This window comes from Pinus tabuliformis, chromosome J, assembly GCF_031772625.1.
Source record: "Pinus tabuliformis cultivar Carrire ecotype Pingquan chromosome J, CPIR1, whole genome shotgun sequence".
NCBI lineage: Eukaryota > Viridiplantae > Streptophyta > Pinopsida > Pinales > Pinaceae > Pinus > Pinus tabuliformis.
Window position 1 is genome coordinate 919,048,792 of NC_142295.1, and position 28,000 is coordinate 919,076,791.

The 28,000-nt window shown below is 38.6% G+C and overlaps 1 protein-coding gene across 1 annotated transcript; it reads left to right on the plus strand.

Moving 5' to 3' along the window:
* LOC149229755 (uncharacterized) lies at positions 1-26,611 on the plus strand. The gene is made up of 2 exons (XM_089375903.1): positions 1-594; positions 26,030-26,611. The coding sequence occupies exons 1-2, from the start codon at positions 130-132 to the stop codon at positions 26,150-26,152; spliced, it is 588 nt and encodes a 195-aa protein (XP_089232029.1). The 5' UTR covers positions 1-129; the 3' UTR covers positions 26,153-26,611.
* The last annotated feature ends 1,389 nt before the right edge of the window (positions 26,612-28,000 follow it).

Consider the following 28,000-nt stretch of genomic DNA (forward strand, 5'->3'; position numbering starts at 1 on the left):
AATGCCACAGAAACTTGGATTCTAATCTTATCATTTTAAACGGTGGACGCCCAATCACGAGGAGAAAAATAAAGTAGTGGAGATGAATTTTAACGAAGTTCAGGATGTTTTAGTTCAATTTATTCATTCATGGTCACTATTTCCACAGATTTCAGTAGCACAAGGAATGTGTGGCGTATAATCGACAGTGCAGAAATTGGAGCACCTGTGCTAGCAACAATGCATCCCTTTATCTGTTCCCACCACCGTAGTGCTCCAATCCATCTGATTAAACATGGGTGGTTGCCTACAAGGATGATGAAGAAGAAAGAGCAGGTACAGTACCTGAGCCGTAGCAGAAACAATACTGATATGCTATTTCATTCATGTTGTGGAGTCAGGTGGGGATCTCCCCATGCAGGATTTATATTTGGAGGTAGAAGAGCGCCTGTGGGGAATGCTAACAGAAGGAGACGAGCACGTATCAGAGCAACGTCTGCAAAAAACATGGTGACTGTCATCGGTGCCTTTGCTGTCCCTATACTTCTAGTTCTGGTAACAGTGATTGTCTCAATGGTGGTGTCGGAGAAACTTGACCGAGAATTTGAGCAGGAGGTAATTTTATCTACTTTCTGTCCATTTGGGTATTCATGTACTGAATAACTGGCATGTGCTATGGTGTCGTCACCAATGAATTTTGTGGCTACAGTACTCTGTTCCTATAATTCTATCAATGTAAGTCAGCCCTCCCCCACCGAATGGCTTTAATGCACTAGAAAAACAATTGCAGAGTCCTACTTAGTGTGAAACATATCTAGATTACTTCAACTTTTTTCTAATGGTCTAATTTGAAATACCCCGACGATTTTGTTTTCTTGGGAAATTTGCAGAGATGGCAATGCTTGTAATAGCTGGTCAGGCATTGGGTTAAATGATTTCAATTTCATTCCGTTTTTGAAAATTTTACAAAATTTTATTTTCTATTAACTACCTTGTGTAATTAGATTACAGATTTTGGAATATTTAGAAAATATAATAGACATAAGTGAAGTCAAACAGTTGAATCTATCCAATTTCCAAAATATTTTAAAATCTGCAATCAAGTGAATCCATCCAATTTCCAAAATATTTCAAAATTTGCAATCAAGTTAAAGATGACCTTAACTCCCTTGCATATTAGTAATGTACATAATGTAAAAAGTTGATTAGATTAAATTGTCCAACAGTTAACTGGTGGGAGTTTGCAACAATTACTTCAAATTCTACTTTCAATGCATTTTTTTGTATGATTTCTATCGTAGACTCCCAAAGGGGGCATTTCATCTCGCTCAGTAATAAAATGAGTCGTTTTTCAAATGCAATACAAACTAAGTTGTATAAATTGTTAAATGCCTTCAAGCTTGGAATTTGATGTGGTTAAGTTTTCTCTTTATTAAAATCAATCACATTATAGTTCTTTTGCCGGGTGAACAGAAAATAAAGAAAGAAAGAAAATTATTTTAACATCTACGAAGCTAAAGATAGTTTATGTGTTAATTTTAGGTATGTTCTATGCTTAGAGCAATTTATTTCAATTTTCACAATTAGCTCAATATCTTTTCCAGATTAGCAATCACATCAACATTAAAGTAAACTGCAGATAGAACATAAACATAAATCACAGAAGACAAGCCAAGACAAGAGGACACAAGATGTGGTGCTAGTCAGGGACAAACCCCAATGTGGGGAAACCCTTGATCAATTCTTCTTATATGTTCTTCAATAGTTCAGCAGAGAGAGATAGTACATTTACAATAGAAGTCAACACTTTGACTTATCTAAAAAAGAACATAGATCATCTCTAAGAAGATGATACATGAGATAGCTGAACTCAGTTGAAGACATGCTGCATCAACTGATTCTCCAAGGTGACTCCTTCACCTAACACTGTGCTGCACCTCGTCATCATGCTGCACCTCACCGTGTTGCACCCATCATCACTATGCAGGACTTCATGACCATGCTGCACTCATCATACTGCTGCACCTTATGCTGCCACTGCTGTCCCATGTGCCATGGTTGCACCATGCTGCCACAACAGTCCCATGTGCCATTGTTGTACCTTGCTACTGTCCAATGAGTTTGCAGCACCATGCTTTTACTGCTGTCCTATTGTAGCCTTTGCTGCCATGTCATAGCTACTGTTTGATTGTGCCTTTGCTGCCATGTCATAGCTGCTGTCCTATTGTGCCTTTTCTGCCATGTCATAGCTGTTGTCCGGTCATAGCTGCTGCCCTATTGTAGCCTTTGCTGCCATGTCATAGTTGCTGTCCCAATTACTAGCACTGCCGTTCCTTCAACACTGCTCTTTACTGCTGCTTATATTGTGACTGGTTAGGGCATCTGGCAGACCTTACACACCCATCTATCATTCCACAAACAACCCCTTAAGGACTACGGCCCACCTTGGCAAGCTTCTTCCTTGGCAACGTTGCCTCCTTAGGATGTGTATCAGCCCCTAACGCAGTCACAACTGTGTGCTTAGGCCTGCAGCCAAGCACAACATCAATCCTGTAACTACTGCCTCCACAGAATAGTGCCCAAAACAGCAACGTATTGCTCCTATTCTCCTTGGCCTGGCTGCTTTCCTTTCCTGCTCTTAACTGTACCTAGAAACAACCCTAAACTTGCCCTTAACAGATCTGCTGTCAGCTACAACTGTTGTTCCTACCACAACCTTCCACGCTGCTCCTTAAGCTTCCCCATGCTGTCCCTTTGACCCTTCAAACTGCGGCTAAGACTACGTTGTCCATACAGCCCTTTCACACTGTCTAGGGCAGCCTCCTAACCATGGTTCCAAGCCTACGCTGTCCATACCAATGTTTTAAAACTCCGACTCCGACTCCGACTCGGCCGAGGGTTGACTCCGACTCCGACTCCGACTCGGTATCGACTCGGTCGGCTCGATTTCAATGACTCGGTCCTTGTAAAAAATACATTAAATATTTATTTTTTATAAAAACACATAATTTTAAAGATTTTCATTCATGTTTCGAAACACACAGCATTAGAATATAGATAGAAGACAACATATGATCAAAGTAGGCTCATGAATATATCCATTATATCAAAATGGCACCCAGTACATTGTCCAATACATACACGATGATGATATAGAGATCAAAACAAAAACACATAACCAAGGAGGCTATAAATGGCCTCTACAACAAAACTCTGTGACCAGTACTATTGGCTACTGCTAGAGTTGCCAACATCATCTGGCTCAGTGTTACTTGGGAGCAGGAGCGAAAGTGGGGAGCGAGAGCGAAAACGGGAGCGGGAGCGACATTTTGAGAAGTTCTTGGTTTGGGAGCGAATCCCAGAGGAGTTCGACAACCAATGTCACTAACATCAAGGTACATAGAGGGATTGGTGCTCTTGATTAAATACGAGTTCCAGAATCCATACCCTAATACATGACAAAATTCAATGGAAACATTGCAATCCTCCAATCCTGAAACCCTGAAAAACTGATAAGTCTGCTGGATTTTGAATGAAATCTAAAATTCTACTTTCTCCATATGAAATCCAATGAGGCCGAAACCACTCTCAAACATCCTGAGTCATTTCATGGTAATGTTAAAAATTTAAGTAAAATGATGAAAATGAAGATTAAGGAGAATGTCACTTTTACTTTAAGAATTTAACATTACCATGAAAATTTATAACTGCTTGGAGTCCAAACCAACCAAAAAACAATTTAAAAATCCATTAAAATTTTATTAAATCGCAGTTTGACATGATGCTGGGCGTTTTTTTGTGACTCGGCCGAGTCATAACGGGTCATAGAAAAAGGTATTGGCTCGGATCAACCCGGCCGTTTCGGTTTCGAAACGACCGTTTCTTAAAACAATGGTCCATACAACCCTTCCACGCTGTCTAGGGCATAGAGACCAACGTATAGGACTATAGGCTTCCTTCTAGACTGTGTAGAGACTAGCGTATAGGTTAGCGCTCCTTCTTGACTCCGTAGAGACTAGCATATAGGTCTTGTCTTCTTCCTAACTTGATTGCGTCCTCTTGGTTAGGGCAGACTGCGGCTAGGGCATCCTCCTCTTAGACCTCTCTTCCGCTAAAACCCAAAGTGAGTGGAGAGAAATCAAGAGAGGGGTGTGTGTGTAGAAATGACTATCAAGTCACCTCTTTTTATACTAAATCGTGGAGCACATGTGTGGGTTATTTGGTTGCTGGCAGACCTTGACGAATTGTCTTATAACACAATTAAATTCATAACTCCATGAATACATATCGGAATCGGATGATCTTTAGATCAATCCTACACCTCTCGATGAGAGGGATCCAAGAAAAATATCAGCTGCCATAAATAAGATGACCCACATGGAGTTTGGCCTTAGTTGCCAATTTTAACACTCCCTCTCAACTAGGGAGAACTCCATCCACTGATCCATTTGTCCGACTGTACTATCTTTGCCATCAGTGCCCTGCACTTCTCTGCTCTGCTGAACCATGAAGAAGAAGAATTGATTGAGAATGTCTCATACCATTCTCTACTGACCCGAAGTCAGTTCCATATGAAGAGAGTGTGTCATACCACTCTTAGTGATCCCAGATCAGTTCCAAGAGAGTGAGTTATGTCACTCTTACTGACCCGAAGTCAGTTTCATTAATCTTAGATCAATATCTCAAGAGAGTGTCTCAAACCACTCATACTGATCCCAGATCAATGGAGGTCATCCTACGGTAGATACAACGATGCGTCCATCGATAGTACTACTATGGTCCCTAACCCCATTTCCTTGCTCATTGGCCAGATGAGAGGTACTTCACATGAGTCTCAGACTACATAGGTAGGATGCCTCGACAGGAGAACCACTCATCCTGTCCCTAAGTCGCCATGGGGTATCACAAGGGAAGGCTGAGCCATTCACCCTGTACACAACACATCATTAGGGGAGGGTGAGTCGCCCTATGGTCGCTTGTTGCTCCAAGAAGTACCCCAAGCCCCCTGGAGTTCCTAGAGCTCAATGCATGCATTATGCAGGACTCTCTTAAGAAGGTCTCTCAACGGCTCTAGGTCATTCGGGAAAGTTACAAATTTGACCTTTCCCCGGGGCTTCGACAGAATGTCTGCGACCTGTACATCAGTCTCAATGCGATGGAGCCTCCTCGCTCATCGATGTATCATATCCCAGATAAGGTAGTATCTGATGTCTATATGCTGGAGCAATCATAGAATACGAGATTCCTCAACAATTGAATTCCCTTCCTAGTTGACGCAGAAGATCACGATGGTATCCATCATGTGTACAAACATCTCACTGAAGAGCTTCCGCAACCAGGCAGCTTCACACGAGGTCATACTCATAACTATGTATTCGGTCTCAACGGTGCTCAAAGAAACTGTCTTCTGCTTCCTCCTCATCCAGGATATTGAGCAGAACCAAAAGACAATCAACACTTAGAAGTTCTCTTGAGATCCTCCACATTGCCTGCCCAGTCAGCATTCGAATAATCAAGCAACTTCATATTTCCGACAGTGTATCTCAATCTATGAGAGATTGTGCCCCGAAGATATCTTAGAAGATCCTTGGCTTCAATCCAGCGAGGCTCAACCAAATATGAGCCCAACATGCTAACTGCAAAACATATATGCAGACGAGAGTTCACCAAGAACATCAATGCTAGTATGAGTTTGTGAAACGCAGAGGCATTTCCCAAAACAGGTCCAGTATCCTTACCACATAACTTTTGAAAGTTAAGATCCATCGAGGTAGTCGCGGGCTTGCACCATTCCACATCCAGAATTCAACTCCCTCTTACTTCTGCAAATGAGAGGGTCTGCACGTGTCAGAAATAGGTCATTTTCAGAAGGTGCCAGTATGAGAGGTCTATCATCCACAACCTTCGAGCAATGGTTTGGATCGGCTTCACTCCTAGTGAATCTCAACTTCATCAGACAACTATCAATCCTCTCATACTAAGCCCGGGGTGTTTTGCTTCAAGCCATAGAGGGCTTTCTTCCACCTGCATACATGAGATTCCTGATCATGAATCTCAAACCCCTCGGGTTGTTCCAAACCTGTGGACCTGCTACATGAGGGGAATGGTCCCCTTGTAAGATTTTCCTTCGGTACATCTCAGACATGTACCTTCATGCTCTTCTTGAATTTAGGCATCCCTGTCACCATTTGACTCACATTGGGTAGGGCCCCATAAGTAAACCTTCGGTGCTATAGATGAGATATGTCAATTGACATGATCCCCAATGGACCATCCTGCAACTTGATACAAATTGCCAACCCTGAACCCATGAGTAAAAGCATCTTTGAAAATTCTATTTTCAAACACGTACCTTTCCATCGATGAATGCCACCCTGAAACCTTTGACTTCCATTGCCGAAATGGACACCGAGTTCTTCTTGTGATCAGGTACATAAAGAGATTCTTGTAAATGAATCGAGTTACCCTCATTCAATTGAGGGGTAACATTCCCTACACTCTTTCCGGGATAGGTGGCATCAACTCCAAGTATAATCCCATGATTGTTTCCATCTCTACCAAATTAGAGAGAGCTCCCTTCTATCCAATGAAGTGCCTTGAAGCACTACAATCAATAAGCTAGATTCCCAAAGAGTCTGAAGGAGAGGGCCAATACAAGATAATGCTTCTTTATCTTATCAGAAACAACATTTGATTCTTCATACTTGGGGTTCCTTGCTTTCTTGAAGAGTCGACCATTTCCTTTATGACCTGCATTACCTGTCATTCCTCTGATCATTGAAGATGTCCCTGGAATGATTGTTATCGTCATCAAGTGATGTGTCCCTGCCATTCAGACACTCCTTCGCATAATGACCGAACTTATTACAAACAAGGCATTTGCCTTTCCTTCCACCCTTAGATCTGTACTTCCCATTGAAGTGATCTTTAGGTAGGCCATCAGGAGCTTCCGCTGCGCCATTTTGATAATATTCTCTGCTTTGATTTCACCCTCGGTGAATTTGAAGAGGGATGAGGAATCCATTGATCCTTTTGTCCTTTCCCAACAATCTTCGGTGATTGCTCTTTCACTCTTGCTTGGGCTTTGTCTTCACCTCAGCTCTGATACCATGTTAATTTTAGGTATGTTCTATGCTTAGAGCAATTTATTTCAATTTTCACAGTTAGCGCAATATCTTTTCCAAATTAGCAATCACATCAGCATTAAAGTAAACTGCAGATAAAAAATAAACATAAATCACAAAAGACAAGCCAAGAGGACACAAGATGTGGCGTTAGCTAGGGACAAACCCCAATGTGGCGAAACCCTTGATCAATTCTTATTATATGTTCTTCAATAGTTCAACAGAGAGAGAGAGATTTATTACATTTACAACAGAAGTCAACACTTTGACTTATCTAAATAAGAGCATAGATCATCTCTAAGAAGATGATACATGAGATAGCTGAACTCGATTGAAGACATGCTGCTTCAACTGATTCTCCAAGGTGACTCCTTCACCTATCACTATGTTGCACCTCACCGTGCTGCACCCATCATCACTATGCTGGACCTCATGACCATGCAGCACTCATTATATTGCTGCACCTTATGCTGCCACTGCTGTCCCATGTGCCATGGTTGCACCATGCTGCCACAACAGTCCCATGTGCCATTGCTGTACCTTGCTACTGTCCAATGAGTTTGCAACACCATGCTTTTACTGCTGTCCTATTGTAGCCTTTGCTGCCATGTCATAGCTGTTGTCCCAATTGTGCCTTTGCTGCCATGTCATAATTGTTGTCCTATTGTGCCTTTGCTACCATGTCATAGTTGCTGTCCTATTGTAGCCTTTGCTGCCATGTCATAGTTGTTGTCCCAATTACTAGCACTGTTGTCCCTTCAACACTGCTCTTTACTGTTGCTTATATTGTGACTGGTTAGGGCATCTGGCAAACCTTACACACCTATCTATCAGTCCACAAACAACCCCTTAAGGACTACGACCCACCTTGGCAAGCTTCTTCCCTGGCAACGTTTCCTCCTTAGGATGTGTATCAGCCCCTAAAGCAGTCACGACTGTGTGCTTAGGCTTGTAGCCAAGCATAACATCAATCTTGTAGTTGCTGCCTCCACAGAATGGTGCCCAAAACAACGGCGTATTGCTCCTATTCTCCTCGGCTTGGCTGCTTGCCTTTCTTGCTCTTAACCGTACCTAGAAACAACCCTAAACTTTCCCTTAACAAATCCGCTGTCACCTACAGTTGTTGTTCCTACCATAGCCCTCCACGCTGCTCCTTAAGCTTCCCCACGCTGTCCCTTTGACCCTTCAAACTGCGGCTAAGACTACGCTGTCCGTACAACCCTTTCACATTGTCTAGGGCAGCCTCCTAACCACAGTTCCAAGCCTACGATGTCCATACAACACTTCCACGCTATCTAGGGCATAGATTCCAGCGTATAGGACTATAGGCTTCCTTCTAGATTGCATACAGACCAACGTATAGGTTAGGGCTCCTTGATTGCGTAGAGACCAACGTATAGGTCTTCTCTTCTTCCTAACTTGACTGCGTCCTCTTGGTTAGGGCAGACTACGGCTAGGGCATCCTCCTCCTAGATCTCTCTTCCACTAAAACCCAAGGCGAGTGGAGAGAAATCAAGAGAGAGGTGTGTGTAGAAATGACTATCAAGTCACCTCTTTTTATACTAAATCGTGGAGCACATGTGTGGGTTATTTGGTTGTTGGCCGACCTTGACGAATTGTCTTATAACACAATTAAATTCATAACTCCATGAATACTTATCGGAATCGGATGATATTTAGATCAATCCTACACCTGTTGATGAGAGGGATCCAAGAAAAATATCAGCTGCCCTAAATAAGATGACCCACATGGAATTTGGCCCTAGTGTCCAATTTTAACACTATGGGACAGATTGCTTCTTCCTCTGGTTGATGTATTCGGCCCTTTTTCTGTGAAGCCTTACAAAGTTACAATAAACTCTCCCAGCTTTTCGACAAACCCTTCGCTAAATAGATTATCCCAAGAGCTAGCTGCAATAATATCTGCATAACTTTCTCTGTTGTCTTTGAAGACCTCACAATCTAAAATAAAAATTCATATTGACACAATTGATTAAACAAAGGCATATGGAAATTCATGTCTTGAATTGATTCATACTAGAGAAGGAAAACAATATAAACTTCTTGAATTGACTCATACCAAAGAAGAAAAACCATAAACTTCTTGAATTAACTCATACCAAAGAAGAAAAACCATAAACTTTTAAGATTCAAAAGATATGACTGACTATTCCTACAATTATGAACAATCTCAAGATCCAATTAAACAAAAGTTACTACAGAACAAAACAAACTTTGAAAGTGTGACCAAGACTGAATGGGGCAATTCAATCATCTGATGCAGAGTTCAAACTGTGAATGCAATGAGGAATTCCCAAGACTATTCCTTTGCTTCGAAGATAGCCTCACCTTTAGCAATTATGATCTATTTTGAGAGCTTCTTTAACATATCAATCCGTCAAATTTTATCATCAAAAGATATCCCCAGCATAACGGTTAAAACTTTCTTTGTGCCACTTCATAATATCTTCTCCCTTTGACTATATGACATTGCAACACTACATTGGGCTTTCCTTTGCTGCAAAATGCTTTAACTGTCTAACCTTGTGACATTTTAATTTTTATTGGTTCATTAATTATTAGTGTTCAGTCTTGATCTCTGCAATCAATTACATGTCCGATGCCTTCACATTCAAATTTCCCACCTAAAATGATGCATCTCTACCCCTTTTATAATTTAAGATTTTTGCTTCTCAAATTCTTGAAATCTTTATTTAATGGTAACCATGATTTCACTTTAGATTTTCACTACTTTTATAATACCAACAATTGTATTCTCATTACATTTTGTTTACAAAGGCATGGAATGTATCTCAATATTTCAAAAATTTTCAAGCCCAAGCTTCCTTTGGAACTTTGTTTCCTTTAGGGTTTTGGGTACATTGCCGCTCCTTGTCGGGTTTTTAAAAATGCTAGCTCACTGTTGGTAGATTGTTGTCTGTTTTCTGTGTAGATTCAATTGCTCTAGTCAGATTATGCCACAATTGTGCAGTTGGATATATTTTAGCGAACTATTTGCTATTGGCTATGCAGACAGTCCTAATCAAATTGGGTGTACCTTTGAAATTTGGTAGAATGAGGTAGAATATGAAAGATATTGACTTTTTAATGAAGCACCATACGAGGAGAAAATTATAAAATCAGCCATGATTTCGCTATTCCCGTTCTAAATTCAACTTCAATATATGGTGGGTATGGATTTACACTACATGAGGCTTATCGAGGACTTAACTAAGAACGGTGGGCATCTAACATATCTCCTACATGGACTTATTTTATTGGACATCAATCTGAGATAGCTTTTAGCAGGTAAAAGCATTGTGTCTCCACCATTCCTTGCTTTTGGATTTGAATATGCCTTTTACTGTTCCAACTGATGAATTGTGGAATGAACGTTTATACTCAAGTAGAGAGGGAGAACCATTGCATCTGAGGGAAAAATAGTTGATGAGCCTCAAAAAGAAAAAGAAGTATTGCTGGTGTTCGTGTTACAGAAATTTGGGAAGATTATTCACCTGGATGTTAACATAGATGGTTGCTTGGAACATCTTAAACTATAAAACAACAAATTAAAAGTCCTTAGATGGCTGGCAACAGAGATGGGAGGAGGCAGATCAAGTGGAAGGGTTGGCTTGGTTTCGGAATAATAATGTGAAATTTGATAAATTCACAAGGATCTAGGAAATGACTACGTGTGGGATGCATTATCATTTGTCGTGATCTGCCTGTATTATAGAACCATAATTAATAATGTATTGAAAGATAAAAAAATTGGGAGAGCCCTGCCCTCTATAAGGGCCGTTGTACATTTATTGTAACCTTTCTTAATTTTCAAAGAATTAATACTATTGCGGTCTGCACTTTCACTTCATGGCCTTTTCCTTTCGTTTTCATGTGGTTGTCTGTTATCGATATGCGTTTCAACAAGGAGTAGTACTGTTACTGCATATATTGCACTGGGGCTTGTATAGTAGGATTTGAGGATCATATGGCAGTTTCAGAGCATGATACATGAGCCTATTTCAAAGCGTGACCATTAGTAGTCATATACTAGTAATACTCACCAGGTTCTTGCAAGTAGCTTCCAAGTGGCATACTATGGACGCACAGACCTTCCCATGCACAACCCTTATGTTGATTGAGAAATCCCAAGATTTTCTAGTAACTCACTACTATGGCGGGTCTTGGGGTGTTCTTGAGGTGCAAAGTGTTCGATTCATGCCCCTGTCAACATTTGTGATGGTGTATTTCAGTATTTTCAGCATGTGGATGACCCCCATGGTGGTGTTTTGGTTAGGAGGTTGTGTCACATCACCCTAGTCACATTTTTGTACTCTAGTGACATATTACTTTGGTGATGGAGACTTATTTGATTCATATTTGAACATTTTAGTAGAAATGGCATGCATTTTTGATTATTGAGATCAATGGCCATGGTCTACTAAGGTTTTACTATGGTTTTTAGGACTAATTATTTAGATAATCTTATGATCTACTCCTAACTTGGGTGCTCAAGTGTTTGTGGTCATGTTTTCACTAGGATAACAACTTGTTATCATGACCTTGTTGGTATAAGTGGGACACACCTCTTTTGGCACACATGTCGAGCTGTTAGAGAGTTTGACCAGCAAGTTTGACTTGGAAATTGAGCCACATTGCAAAATAGCAAATTGACTAGTTGTTACAGCCATGATGGGATAACAAATAACACATGGCAGCCTCTACTATGCTCCTTCTGGGATCCATGACACTTGGATGCTCACATATGCCAAAGAGATTGTAATTAGCTATTTGTGGAAGAATTCGACCTCTAGAGAGAGACTAAGATCTCTCATGAACTGTTTAACCCACTCATTTACCTGTTAGAAACTAGATCTTATGTCTATGTGGCACCAACATCAATATTTTAATCATTTCTCTCTAGTTCGTTGGAAAATGTTGCTATTTTATTTCAAGATGTCTTGGCTCTTCTCCTATATGAAGCAACCCCCTCTCATTTGTAATGGCTGTTGAAGGGATGAGTATTTAAGCTCTTGGTATAGTTTGAATTTGTACTTTTTTCTTGAAGAGCAAATGGATGGTTTGACAAGTTTCCCTAGAGGATGAGGATGCTATCTCTTTCATAAAGCTCATACATGCTGGTTATTTCTTATTCAATGATTATGAGGCAATGAGATTCGGGTAATATTGTTCTATCTACAAGAATTTGTCATTTGAAGTGATTACTGACGATGCATTTATCTGTATGTATGGTGAAAGATACATTTTGTCATTTCATGATAGATTCAAAGCCTCATAATCTATGATCTTGTCTACATTAGCAAGTTTTGTTGTAAGAACTTTATGGTTATCTCAAAGAAATAAGGACGGGTTATTTCAGCTTGTAATCTACAGGTAAAATCACCATTATTCTCTTAGTAGAGTGACGTCCCTCAAGGATTTATTAGACCCCATTTGCCCAAGCGAAATATAAGGCACTGGTGCTGCCTTACAGCCCTATAAAATTCTCATCTAGCTCACTTTTTACCTACTATACAGATTTTGAAATTACACACAGAAACCTCAATCTAGCTCTGTCCTTAAAGTCTTGGTTTACTCACTACATATAAACCAAATCATACCATTTTGCTTGTATAAATCTGCTTCATAATTCATATAGTAACAGCTTTGAAGGGGTAGATTTATACTTTATTGAACAGTACTTTATTCCTGGAAATTACATTGAAGAGAGTACCTTTTACACCAGCTGTAATTTACTTGTTAAATATGGTGAAAAAGGGGCTCTTCTAAGCTGAAAAAACTGCCCTGTTTGTACTTGTTATCAGGTCAACCCTTAGAAATCTACCACAGTAGTAAATTACATTTAAGGGTCAGCACTATAATCACTTGTTTGTTGGCCTAACATAGCCATTAAACACATTCATTTGTTGCTGGTAATCGAATAACAAGATTGCTGTCATAATTCACTTTAGTTTTGCATGAGAAATCAAGTAAAATGTATGCTGTCATACCCTTATGCATTTCATCTTTTGGAAGGGACTGAAACCCAAATCAAACAAGTATTTAAAGCTGAATTGACATCTCTACCAGACCCATCAAAAGCAAGAGATTATTCAAGGAAATGTCAAACTGTTTGTAGGCAGCCAGCTAGTCTTGTTTTGTCATGCTAATCTCAAGCACAGCATATACCCCTTTTTCTCATTCACCACCAACTTATAACTGTTTGTAGCCAGCCAGCTAGTCTTGTTTTGTCATGCTAATCTCAAGTAAAGCCTCTACCCCTTTTTCTCATTCACCACCAACTTATTAGCAAGCCCAAACCATAGAGAATGAAGATCACAGGAAAACCCCCTAGAGGTGGTCCTTGATCATCTTATAGTGTGGAAAGATAAAACCAATATGGCAGTGATGAGTCTTTCAAGGTCCATAAAATTTTCATCAAGTGAAGACCTTGCGCCAATAAGTGAAATTTTGTGGCAGCATTTTGGTGTTGTTGCCTAGGAAAGGTCCATGTCTCAGAAATCTAGAAGGTAGTGTTCCTACAATTGTGATGCCTGTTCATTTAAATCTGATCTGAAGACATTCATCGGTGACTCCACAAGGGGGAACCTCACATCACATATATTCAACAAGAATCCTTCTCATAAATTATTACCAAGATTTGTTGACCTAGAGAAAGTTTATAGGAGGCGACTCAGAAGGGAGTCTCAAGCTTCTTTGAATAAAAGTCTTGAAGTCTTATAAGACATCAAGGTTTTGTTTGAAATTTCAGAATAACCGGTAAACCTTAGAATCATGGCAACCCATCCATGGGTCAAGGATGTTTATAAGGCTTTTGATATAACTAGAATCCAAGGGTCTCCACATGCCATGCCAGACAAATATGATAATATCACAAGTGGCTTCCAAAATTCACTGGCAATAGTGTAATCATAATAGAGGACCATTTGGACATGTTTATGATTCGGTAGGAGAAGCTGGTGTAGCTCAAGCTAATGAAGATGTGGTTATGAAACTTTTCATTTTTGTCTTAAGAAGAGGATGTTAAGATCTGGTTTAGAGGTCTTCTAGACAATGGCATTTGCAATCGGGATGAATTTCATGAAAAGATGGGTTGTGTGCAAGGATTGTGGGATGATTTTAGCCTAACTTATTGAAACGACAAAGAAGGAAAATGAGATGGTTAAGGAGTTTGATGACCGATTCAGAATGTTAGTTGATATGATTCCAAAAAGGATTAGACCCAAAGATGATGTGATTCTCCTTCACTACACTAATGCCTCTGAGGGAGATTTTGGCCTAATGCTAAGAGACAAATTCCCATGCAAAATGTAATTATAATAATATTGGGCGAGTAAGGTAGAAGAATATATGCTCTTGTCCAAGGTTGATCCTATGGGATCTTCTAGAGCTTCCATTTCCAGGGCAGAAGCTAGTCTTGAGTGGTAAATACTTATACAACTGACCTTGCGTACGACCCTATTACAACACTAAACGCGAAATTTGAGAAGTTGTCAACTGATGTCGTCAAATTACAAACACCTATACTAAATAGAATGATTAGTTTAGAGAGGGATAAAGGGAAACAAAATCTATATCAACCATGACAGAAACATAATTAGTTTCATCCCAGAAGAAATGCAGGTTAATCAAAATAGGCCCCCTCAAGAACAAAGATTCATGAATACTTTGGCCCTTGTAAACATGGCAAACCAAGATGGAATTCCATGGTGTTTGCTTTGTGATGAACCTCATAGTGAGCAAGTTTGCCCAAGAAATTTTGGCTCAAGTTAAGCAAAAGGTTTAGGTATATGGATAGTTTAAATTGGGTTGAAGAAGGGGGTTATATTTGCACTCTTCAATAGAAGCCTCATGCAGTAAAAGAGGATTAGATAAGGCAAATCAAAGAGAGAAGCATAGATGCTACAAGAATTGTTAGGTTGAATATGTTACATGCCATGGATGAGAAAGTTAAGGATGATCTTGTATAGAAGAATAATTCAGTATCAAAAACAAAACCAAGCCCCTAGAACTTCACAAGGTTTCAAGTTTGTCAACCATCAAGATCAAGGTGTGTCCATGAGCAAGAAAGCTGGTTATCTTCCTAGTTTGCCACAAGCTGCTTTACTTACAAACTCTACAATGATCAAAGAAGTGGATCTGAATATAGATGTGACTAATGTATTGTCAAAAGTCATAGTGCATGTCCCTTTGTCAGAATTAATTAAGATCCCTTCTCCAGAGGAAAAAGTGAAGAAGTTTTTGAGTTGAAGAATTGAATGAGGATTCTCCGGTTGTGTTACAAGCCATGCATCAAGGGAGGAGGAATGGGAGCCATTCCCCTTTCTATATACATTGATTGTTAATAATGTCCTTTTACATAACTGCATGATTGACTAAGGGGCTTCCGAAAATGTAATGTTATTTTAAGGTTATGAATTAGTTGGGTTTGAAGATGACTAGACCATACTGAAATGTTTGTGCAATGGATTCCTGAAATAAAGGCTTGTGATTTGATTAAGGATTTTAACTTTAATGGTTAGCTTGACTATTTATCCAGATATTTTGATCCTGATGGATGTGAAAGTGATAGACATGCCAGATGCTTGGGGCATGCTATTGTCAATAAAGTGGTCTTTCAATTTGGGAGGTAGCATCTAGATGGTTGTATCTTAAGCTACAATCTCAACTTGTGAAGGAACATTTATAACTCTTCATAGAGAACCTGCACTCACATGTCATGTTGAGAGAACCTGCACTCAAATATCATGTTGAAGACCCAAATGATCCTATGAATGAGTTAGTTTTCTATGATGATGATCTTGGAAACTATGCAATCTTAACAAACTTAATGGCACTTTATGAGGAAATGTTTGAACATGAAAGGTGCAACGAAGTATGTAAAATGAATTTTGATGGAACCTAGACTTCATTAGGTGTAGGAGTGGGGATTGTGTTTGTTAGCCACCAAAGGTGGTAACCCCTAGGAGAAAATATTTCTCCCCATTGGTCAGCCAGCTAGCCAACAACCCTATGATGATGCACAAGATAGCTTTACTTCAGAGCTCTCCAACTATGCTCTGGTTAATGCTCTCTCCCATCTAGCATACTTCTTGAAGGAAGGTGGGTCATTTATCAAAGGCACACTAACAATTTTGTAATCATGTGCTTTCATTTAATGTTTGGGGCATACCAATATGGATCATAGGCCAAGCTAGATGATTGAACACTCTTGATTGTACCCTTGTTCCCATGCTTCACTTGGGAGATTATCCTTTGCCCCTAGTCTAGTGTGACCTCCCCTGAGGTCCTTCCTTTAGGAGGGGCACTAATAGGAGGCATTGATTGATATAGTGTGCCCAAGGTAATCCATACTTGCCACCTTTCATGTTTCCCTTATTGTCCACCTCCATTCTTGGGTTGATTATCATTGGTCATTGGGAGTCAGGACTGACACCCTATATCCTCACCTCTAAGTTAGGGCCTGGAAATTTTCCCTAAGAGGTTGATGCAGTTGAAAGAAAAGATAAAAGCATATGAAACGAAAAATAAAGAAAATGAAAAATGCAAAGGATGGTTGGGACATTATAAGCATGTGGGAAAAAGCCTAGCATGTGCTCTACCCCCCTCATTAGTCATCACCCAATTTCTAAGCATTTTATGCTCTATCTAAAACAAAGGAACTTATGAAAATCCCAACCCTGATGAGCAATAAACTGCTACATCTTGAGGAGTATTTAAAAAGCATAAAGCAAGCTGGGTCTCCTAAGCTATGCAAGAAAGAAAGACAAATCATTAAAGTAAAAGGTGCACTAGAGGGGTGGAAAAAACAGGTTGAGGAAAGGGGTAACTCATGCCTCCACGATATCTCCCTCTTATCATTATACTTAGATATGTTGGACCTCCTTCAGTTGGTACCATGGCTATGGCCATCTTCCTTGAAGTCTTGCCCATTCCATGACCACCTTTATCACATGCATCTATGGATTGATCGGTCTACTTGTGAAATGTCCTTCCCCTTGGGGGATGGAAGCACCTAATAGGGCTTGTTACCCACCAAAAGTGGGTAACCCCATAGGAGAAAATTTTTCTCCTACTTTGGACAACCAATCAGCCAATAACCCTATATTTGCTCATTAATGATATGCCACATTTTTCTGCCATTTGTACCGGTAAGGCATCTCTCACCATATGGCATTCCTCTTAAAGGAAGGTGAGTCACCACTCGGCAAGTTCTTTAACCATTTTGCAATCATGTGCTTTTACTGAATGTTTTGGACATTCTAACATGGATAAAGGGGTGATCTTGATGATTGACTGATCTTGACTATAATCTTGTTCCCTCACCTTACTAGGAGGGTTAGTTTTTGATCCTAGTATAGTGGGACCTCCTCTAAGGCCTTAGGGTTATAGGGGCGACACTACTTGGGAATCTTGGATTGAAGTAGCATGTCCATAACCACTTCATACTTACCACTATTCATCATTCCCATAATTTCATGCCCATTCTTCAGTTTCACTATCATTGGTTCATTGGGATTGGCACCCTCATATCCAAATGTTGCCTCAGAACTGGAGGTTGATGTAGTTATAAGAAAGATAAAAGCATAAAATGGCCAAATGAAAGAAAAAGGAAAGTAAAATGCAAAATATGGTTGGGACATTAATTAACACACGTTGGAAAAATATTAGCATGAACTCTACCCCCCTCATTACCCATCACCTGGTTCCTGAGCACCAAATGTTCCAACATAATAAAACAACCCTTGCCTGTCCCAAATTTGATGAGAAAGAAGCCAACTCATCATTAAAGGGTAAATCAATGCTATATCATCAAAAGAATGCTTGGATTCCTGATTTATGCTTCTCATCAAAGCATTATCAAAAATAAGTAAAAGGCACATTAGAGGGGTGGAAAAGGCAGGCCGAGGAAAGGCGTAACTCATGCCTCCACGATTGCTTCCTCTATACATCTATCCACTTAGAAGATTGTCAATTTTTTTGAGTTCCTTAAGAAATCATTGGAATATGTTAACACAACTTGAGCATTGAGATTAATTTGAAAAAAATAAATGTGTAGGCTTCCACCAAAATACTTCAATAAAACTCAACGTGTTAACCCTACAACAAATTGTTTCTAGAATATATTAGATCAGTGAATGCATGAAACAACCTTTGAAAATTATGAGACATTAGCAGAGTCCAATTCTTTGTCAACCAATTTTACTATCATACCTGCAGACAATTCATATGAACCATTTACTCTGATCACTTGGGATCAATAGACAACCAAACTTTGCAATAATATTTTCATAAATGAATTTTGGAATAGATTGAATTGTACAATCTAGTGCTTGTTCAAGTTATGATTCATGAATACTTAGGTAAGGCATTCTGTACTGGTGATAGCACATCTTGCTTTAGTCCTCTTGTCGACATAGAAACCCAGGGTCCAACAAATATATTATCCATTTTTCAAAAGAACCTTGATGCTATATAGGTTTCAAGGGCATCTCATGTTTTGTAGTTGTTCTCTCTGTTCTTTGGCATTTGTCAAATTTTCTTGCAAATTCATTGTCATCTTCCCATCAAAAACAGACTTGTAAGATTTTCTCAATTATCGTCAACTTTGAAGTGCCCTAATGCAACTCTCTCATGTGCTTCTCTCAAAAAAACTTCTCATGTCAAAGTCCACACCTTCTCAAGATGGAACAAAGCCTATATTGCACCTATGAATCTTGTGTAGTCCAGCCTCCAGGTACCCTAGCTTGATGCTCACCAATCATGCTGTAGGAGATGTGTGGGGACTTAAACATCAAAGAGGAAAGGGGCATCTACTCAAGGGCTGGATCAGACTCCATGCCCAATGGCAGCACTTAGGATTTTCCTATTCTTTTTTTAGCCATCTTGAGCTAATTTCTTTTCCCTCTTCATTTCTGTTTTATTCGGCAACCTACAGTTTTATTGCCATATTTTCTGATCTAGGTTGCATTTCCAAATTTTATTTGAACTAACACTTCCATATTCATGTTATAAACCAGGGTTTTCTGCAGGTCAAATAGCTTGATATTTTAATTGATCTGCATCTGAAGTTGGATGTAATATCTCTCTTCTAGTTTTAACCTATCTCTCAGATCTAACTCTCATATTTTTAATTAAAGTTCATATCTATGCTGGAGAACATATTTGACCATTTGACATCTCTGCTTTTCTAATATAGTGGCAAATGCTTAACAAGCTGGTTTTAGTTCATTAATCTCAACAGCGTCCTGCATCCAATATGATCTAAACATTCCCAGCTATAAAATCGATAATCTGCTTGGAAAAACGACTAGTTTTATTAAACTTAACGATCCATATTGAAATCTGAATTAATTAGGAGTCTCATAGTAGGAAAATTAAAGATATGATTCTCTAAATTCATGATTTTACATCATAAAAATTGACAATATCCAGACAATCAAATGGATTTGTAGAAGCAATCAATAAGATTCTTGTAGATTATCTTTTGAACATTAACTTCGTAGAATAATCTCCTGAATCTTTGAGGCAAGTTAGTGTTTGAATTTTAACTATTCATTCTCTTGGGATATTCTCCACAACCAGAGGATCTGTAAGAACTAATTCTTCAACAGGGTTTTCCTGCACCGTTGCCATTCCTTGTAGCTTCCTTCTACTCATTCTTCAAAATCCTCTTCCTGTCTAGGTGACGGTGGAGGCTAATCATTGGCATCCAAGACTTCAGCTTCAAATACCTGAACCTTTAATTTAGTTGGACATCTGATTTTCAACAAACGTTTAGTTACCTATCAGATTGACACTTTTATGTTTATCTGTTGTTTGCGAGCTTTGGGCTGCCGGGTGCAATTTATTTTGTTTACTAGCATTTTCATATTGGTCAGAAAGCATGACAGAATCATATGCATGTTTGTTGGTATGATATCTACTTTGACTCCTTTTGCAAGCAGCTTTTGCTAGGTGGCACCTAAAGATAACACACAAGGGAACCAACATGGTCTGAAAGTCTTTTGTTGCGTTCCATTTCATACCTCTTGAAGTTGAAGTGCCACCCTTAATGAGCCTACTGGTATTTACCAAATATCCAGATTCCAACAGTATTGTCATATACTAGTTGGGTTTGTACTATGCTAATCTATTGACCAGTCGTTTATGACTTCGCCCCAACACATAGTTCTCAACAGTCTTGTAGTCAGTGCTGTGATGTTGAATGTGTACGATGTCAATTCGATACCATGGAATTCAAGGCCTTACCCCTCCTTGGCATCACTCTCAAAACAAGCATTTAATTTTTGTCATGCCTGTTTTCTTTTTGAATGTGTGGATAACAAGCAAGCATGAATAAATTCATCCACATAAGAGAATGTTGTTCCATTTCAACCCTACTGCAATAGGCAAATTATATTTTCTCAACGAAATTAACCTAAATAGTTATGATTATAAGGCAAACTCTCTTTCGTTTATCCCAACTTCTTGCGAAACTGCCTATAATAGCAGGCCCATTGCGCATTGGATTCACTTGGACGAGCTCAAGGACAAATTACAACTAATTGATGTCAGCAATACGTCATTATTTGCATGAGAAGATTTGTTGGAAAATTGCAGAAATGGTTGTAATGCCCTCATATGATGTCCTTTTGAGGCTTACGGTCATCTGTTTCGAAGTTATTTATCAGCTTCATAAAATGGATGTAGAATTCAGCTAAAGGGCGAATATCAGGATAATGTTAATACAGATGCAATACTGCAGAACTTCAATCCTTAGCGGAAGGGTTTTGGCATGCTATTTTGAGGTGGAGCTACAATGTACGTTTAGCTTGTAATGGCAGGTGCTGCTCAAGTGACATCATCTTTTCGCATGGAATAGATGTTCAGCTTACGTTAAAATTTGCAAGTGTTTCGAATAGTGTCCTGGTTTTAATTTGCTCAACCTTCATGGAAGGATAAAATATCATAATAGCAATTATGGATAATTTTCTATTTTCTAATTGTTCATCCTAATAAGTGGTAACAGGTTCAAATCTAGATGGAGGTTCAAATCCAGACAGGTAGAGTATGTACACCTTTGTAGATTTTAGCAGTGCAATTTCTGTGCGGAGGCTGGTTCCTTGTCCCACAAACAGGGGGTCTCATACACCAATTTGGTGTCTGGCTCAGCCGTGATCTTAAAATTAGATTATAGTATAGCTTGAGTCAGCCTAATAGTTAAGAAACCATGCTTTTTTATAAGAAGTTGTAGCTTCACAGTTTCAAATTCAGAGGGGTAGAGTATATCACTGTTGATAATATCGGCGATATCGCGATATTTTCGGCAAAACGATATATCGCCGAGAAAATATCGCGATATTTTCTGTTTTGATAATATTGCGATATTTTCAAAATATCGGCAAATATCGGCAAAATATCGCGATATTTTGAAAATATCGGCAAAATATCGGCTATATTTAAAAATTTGAAAAAAATATTTTTTATGCTTGCCGATATTTGCCGATATTTTGCCGATATTTTCGCCGATATTGCCGATAAGATATTTTCTGGACCCTCGCCGATATTTTCCCGATACTGATATTATCAACACTGGAGTATATACACCTCCATAGACTTTAGCAGTCAAATCACTGTGCAAAAGTGGATTCTTTGTCCCACAAACAAGAGGGTCTCATACACCAATTTGATGTCTACTGTAGATTTGGGGTTAATATTAATATACAAATATATGAAGCAGTCTAGTGAGACTATTTTTTGGCTCTTTTTGCTGGAATCCGGCCACTCGATTTTGGATGAGATCACAATATTTCATCATTTAAATCACATTTTGAATGTAGAAATGGATTTGGCACCCTAAAATTCCCCTGGGCATTCAGATGGTGCCGACACAACAACTTAAAACTACAATTTTCCTAATTTTTGGTCAGGCAAAATCAACAAAATCAACAAAAACATTTGCCCAAAAAAATGCCAAAAAGTTGCCTCTGTACACTTGCCAAATATATATGTAAATCTATGAAACCGGATTCATTGGATTTTCCTCAAGTGTCCAAATCCTACGAATTGGACACGATTCGACCTCATTTGAATCCTAAATTCGGGACATGTCGTGTCCTAATGGGACACGCTCGAATCTGGGTCAAGCGTGTCCCATTAGGACACAACGTGTCCCAAAAACCAGATTCGAATCCGGCGAAAAAGAACCTATAAATTCAAGTTGGGTGTGACACCGGTGATTACAAACATCCTGGTTCTGTGTCCTTGCCTATCACATCATAGAGATCAACGCTTACACCATTAAAGTTTATAACTTTTGTCAACATAACAAGTCCTGTTATATCATCTGATGAAGGCCAGCAGTTTCACAAGCATCTCCAGACACATCTGTTCAATATTCTGTTTGGAGCACTCGAAGGACAAGAATGCTTTGAGACTGACAACTGCTTTCAACCCCCAAGTTTGTACTACAAGTCTCTGTTGCCTGCCCAAATGCAACAATAAGATTTTTTTATTTTAACATGGAGACCAAGCAGCAGCCTTTCCACCATCTTGGCAATCATCTTAACCCCATCTTGAACACCAAGATAGGTGGAACCCCCATTTACATGGATACCACAGCCCTCTACCTGCTCTGAATTCCGCTGAGAAGGAGAACATTCTTCAGAAATACTGGATGTTTTGAACTCAGTTCGTGGAACAAGAATCAGCTCAAAGTCCTCCACGTTAATCTCACACTTTTCAGCTGCCAATGCTTTCCAAGGTATTTTGATTGATATGCTGGTAATAAATCCTTCTTTGATAATCACCGGTGTCACACCCAACTGGCATAAATCAATGAATCATAAATTCTAAATTCTAAAACCAGATTTGAATCCGGTGAAAAGGAACCTATAAATTAATGGATGCTATAATGTTACTAACTTACTTTGTAAACAGTAAAACTAACATCTAGATGAAGATCTATGTTTGAAATCAATGAATTTGTATCATTAATAAGAATTTGTGTAAGAAATATCTAATTTTTAATATATATATATATATTTAATAAAATAATATGTAATGAATCCTACGTGTACTATTCCGGAGGGTCAACATGTCTGAATTCGACACTCGAATCCCGATATCTTACGAATCCCAAATCCTCGTGTCAGGTTACTTAGATGTAAATAAATAAATGTAATGGTAGAACACGTGTGTGAGAGAAAAAAAATTGACACATCGGTATGCAATGTGTCCCCAGAATAGGAAATGATATCTTTATACACCCCTTTGTGGAATTTGGATAACTAAATTTAATGCAAATTTATATTTTTGATTTTCTCAGCTTGCTCCTATTTTTTTACATTAAAACGTGTCCTTTTAGAGGAAACATGCTGTCTGCCTATATGCGAGTGCTTTTAGGTTATCTTTGTAACTACCTATCACCCTAAATGTTAATGTCAATACTGCTGTTTCATATAAGAATCCCAATCAACTCATACATATTTGTTTCAGTGCTCAAATGGGAGTGTTTCATACCCCACATCATTTCTTACAGATGCAAAGCTTTAGAGTGTTACTTTTCTGCTCTTCTAAATCAAGTTTTCCTACAGCTAATGGTTAATATCAAGTTTGATAAACTTGGTTCTAACTTATAAGCCATTTCAGCTATGGTCCATGAGTTTTGGTGCTCGTGTCTGTGTAATTCCTGGTCCTTGCATGTAGAACCTGAATGAGAACAAACAAATAGTCGTCTGTGTAATTCCTGGTCCTTGCATGTGGAACCTGAATGATAACAAACAAATAGTCATAAGATGGATGCTTATTAGAAGTCTAAAGGGAGTCAGTGACTAGTTTGGTTTATGGTGCAAAGCACGCACGGATTCACAGCGCGCCTGGACTTAGCTTAACTCAGCTGGTGTTAATGTGGGTGATAATTCTCCCATAGTTTGCTTAGCGCTACCATGTTTAGATAGGATATGGGCTCCACCTAACAATATCATCAAGTAAATTAATTAGCAGGCAATGAGGCAGATACATGAGAGCATTGAGGCAGTCACTTCCATTTACGGTCTCTAGTCAAAGCCTAAAGTACTTTTTGCTTGAAGAAGGACCTCGCAAATTGTGATGTTGGGCATTTCAATATTGGTTAAAGAAACCATTTTTGAGATTGATCAGTTGCCAGAGTTATTTAGTCTCATTCTGTTTGGTTATCTATAATATAAAATAATTTATGAGGAAGTATTTCTACTGTCTTGGTAAGAGAGTTTGAGAAGTCTTGAGGGTTAGTTCAATTGGTCGAGTCCCCGTCGTCAAAACACCTTTATTATTGAGAGGTCATGGGTTCAATTTTTTGGAAACTATTGGGGTCAGACTCCGTCTGTGGTTGAGCCAGCAGGAAGTGATTCAAAGTGATCCCTTAGGTGGATTTATTTGGCACAAATATTCTATGGACTCAAAGTGATCCATTCAGGTGGATTTATCTAGTACAAATATTTCGTGGACGTAGCATTTACGATCTCTGTGTTGAGAAATCTATAGGGCGGTGGTTAGGATGATTTCTTTTTCTATGATAATGCTTGTGATATCTTTTACTTTTTCTTACTTATTAGCTTCTTCTCTTATTATTATGTTCGTTCTTATCATCAAACAATTACCAAAACAAGAATAGCAATAGTACACAAGAACACAGGATATAGGCTACAAGCCGGGCCAAAACCTCTCCACTTGAGAGGAAAACCCGTAAATCTCTTCTCTTCTTATAGATTCTTCAATTGATGAATTCCAAGACCTCTAGACCAAAACCAATACCCTTCCAAGACCAAGTCCGACCTCTCCTGATGATGTGCTTCCTTTGTCCAAGTCAAACCCAGTGAAATCTTTTTCAGAAGCACAACTTCGATCTCCAGTGTCAAAATTTCGGCCTCTACTACAGGTCTGAAATTTTCAGCCCCCTGCAACTGCCACTACATCCACACGTGTGAGCGAATTTGTGTCTTCCAAGGCCTCCCAACAATTTCGTTTGACTTGCTTCTTTGTCTAAAGTTAGAAGGTGACCTATTACGCCTGTCTTCCGGCAACGTTGATCCTCTTCTAGCAAATAGAGAATTTCGACCTTGAAGCAACAAACCCTAGCCTTCCTTCTTCGCACGTGTGAGAGAGAATTAACCCATAAACCTCTTTCTTTGTCCTCCTTCTTCGCACGTCTTGTTGTGCTTCTCCTTTGCTTTTATGAGTGAGAAGTGAATTTGTCCCATGGAGGTTGAGTTCCCTCATTTATATAAGCTTCTTAAGGTGGGTGAGACTCCTCAAAATAGGCTGACTTCTTAGCTTCCAGGCTGACTTGGTCTTGAAGGGTATTGACTCTTTTAAATAAAAAAATAATTATCTTTACAAATTACAATGTGCTCGATGGGGTCTTCAACTTATGACGTCTCTTTTGAATTGACCTAGGACAAACCCTAAAAGCATTCAATGGGTGTTTGACCTCTAAAATAAAAGACTTTTAGCATGAAATCCATATTCCAAAAATAACAATAATAATTTTTCTTTGATTTTACAAAATACAAGAATCAAAAGCACATTTCACATTGATGAACACTGAACCTAGTTACACATTTTTTAACACTCGGGAGGGTCTGTTAACCACATAAAAAAAATGAAGAGAAATTTGAGAAAATATCACAAGGAGTGGTCTTTCTATGTTTTATGGGGGCCATAATTTGATGGAAAACCATGAGCTTTCTGTTTTACTACCATATTAGTTAAATATCATTGCCGATCATCATATTGTGCTGCATTTGCAAACAATCTTCCTATAGTGTCATATGCAAGAAAAATAGCCAGTTCAATTGCTGTGCTGGATTATTAAGTAATATAGCTCTTTATGTCACTACCTGTCTGACTTCACGCAATTGGTCTGTTGGATTGACAATTATCAGGTTGCTAGAAAACGTGCACTAATGAAAAGGCTTGGCATACAAGAAGAAAACTTGGATGGCGTGAAGGAAGAAAGAGAGTCTGTTCTTTCACGTCCACGCAACCGGCCTAAGCGTGAAGAATAATATGCAGCAGAATGGATCAAGGTATGCATCCATGGTCAAAATCGTGCTATTGACTGCAGGGGCTTATTCTCTACAGTCACCAGTCCAAAGAATGCTCTTGTTTGTAGCAACCGGTCCCTTTGACCTCCGTGGTCTGTAATGAAAGTTTAAGCAAATAGTCTACATCCAACTCACAATGCTCTAGTTCATATGGCAGTAGGAACAATAATATTACTCAAAATGTTTTTGGTTTCAAATACAAGGTTTTGCAGATCCAAATATGTGTTTTGGATAAGTTTCAGTGTGGGCAAAGGCATTCTTTTGAATAATTGCTCAGTTTGTATTTCCTTTTCAATATGCACTGCTAATTGTCAATCCTAAGTTTGGATGTTGAGAATGTGTTCAGACATATACAAGATTGCTACAATTTTATAGAAAAACTTGAGTGCAACACAGAGGAGATAAATTCCATCTCTATAACCGTGAACAAGCTTCACTTGAAAATTTTCTTGGTGTACTTTATGATAGCCACAGCTATGATATACTGATATATTTGTACTTACTACAAAACAATGGAACTTCAGAAGCATAATCTATTTAGAATATGAAATGTGGATCTAGAAATCATCTGATTCAAATTTCCCAGATCCTAACAAATATTCATATGCGGTCATACTCAACTTAAACAGAAAGGATTACCATAAATTTTTCTTAAATATGAACAGGAAACATCATCTGCTTTGTGTTCGATCAGTAAACACAAATTTTTAAATGGGATAACGCATTAGGCTTATCTTGAAAGCTATGTACATTAATGTATAGTGGAGCATAAAGATGTGAAATAAATTTATGAAAAAGCCAATTGATAGGTATATTATATGTCACAATGTTTCTCAGTTTTACAGAAAGGTGGATTTCAATGTGATGTTGATTTTATTATTATTTTATTCCATGAAAGGAAACATCTAGGTGGCATTGACTTAGTACATTTAATCATGTGGGAATTCAATTAAGGACATGCACAATTTGCTGCATTACCTACAACGTCTTGACAATAGTCATGCCAGCTGATTGAGCTAACCCACCCTTGAGGTTTGATTGTATTATTATTTAGTACAACAAGATATATCTGAAATACTTTATATTCAAGATTTCTCTTTTCATCTTCCCTCCCGTGGAAGACAAGCTACAACTATTAAAGCTTCTTAATCACTCAACCTTTTGTTGCTTTTGATGTCCATAATTATGATTATAATATTAAATATGGTCACACTCAATTGATCCTTTTGAAAACTATTTGCAATCTTGGTTTTGAGGAGAATAAAAACCAAACCCTTGATCTCAAAAGAAACATTTTCAACCTTCATAGGGGTTGTTTATTTCAAAAATTTTTGAACCAATTTTGCTCTTTTTGATCTTAAAAATGTCATCTTTTGATCTATAAACTGTTATCGATATTCCACTAGAATAGTTTGTCACAACATGTTTTGTATTATGTGGAAATATTTTATTATGCAAGTTTATTTCCTTAGATCTTTGATTTGTTATCATTAGCATATTGCTCAAATTTGTGATAATAAACGAAATACAAAAATAAAGAAAAATCAAATGGACGCACCATTACAAGATGTGTCTTGGGAAAGCTGATATGAGATAAAACCTAGGTAGAAGGTGATGCCTATGCTTTACTCTCTTCTCTTCAATTATGGGAATGCAAATATAATAGAAAAGGTTACTCATTGTAGACTTGCTTTTAGCGCTATGGCCTGAATGATTGTTATAGAATCTTCTTCCTCTATTATGCTCTCAAATTCCACTTGATGCTTTTCTCAACTATGGAATAACTACAATGTTAAAGAATGAAACCCC

Excerpts from the sequence above, each read along its gene's own strand:
- LOC149229755 (XM_089375903.1), top strand. The coding sequence starts at position 130 with ATGGTCACTATTTCCACAGATTTCAGTAGCACAAGGAATGTGTGGCGT. Across the intron at positions 595-26,029 it reads ACCGAGAATTTGAGCAGGAG|GTTGCTAGAAAACGTGCACT; the intron begins GTAATTTTATCT and ends GACAATTATCAG.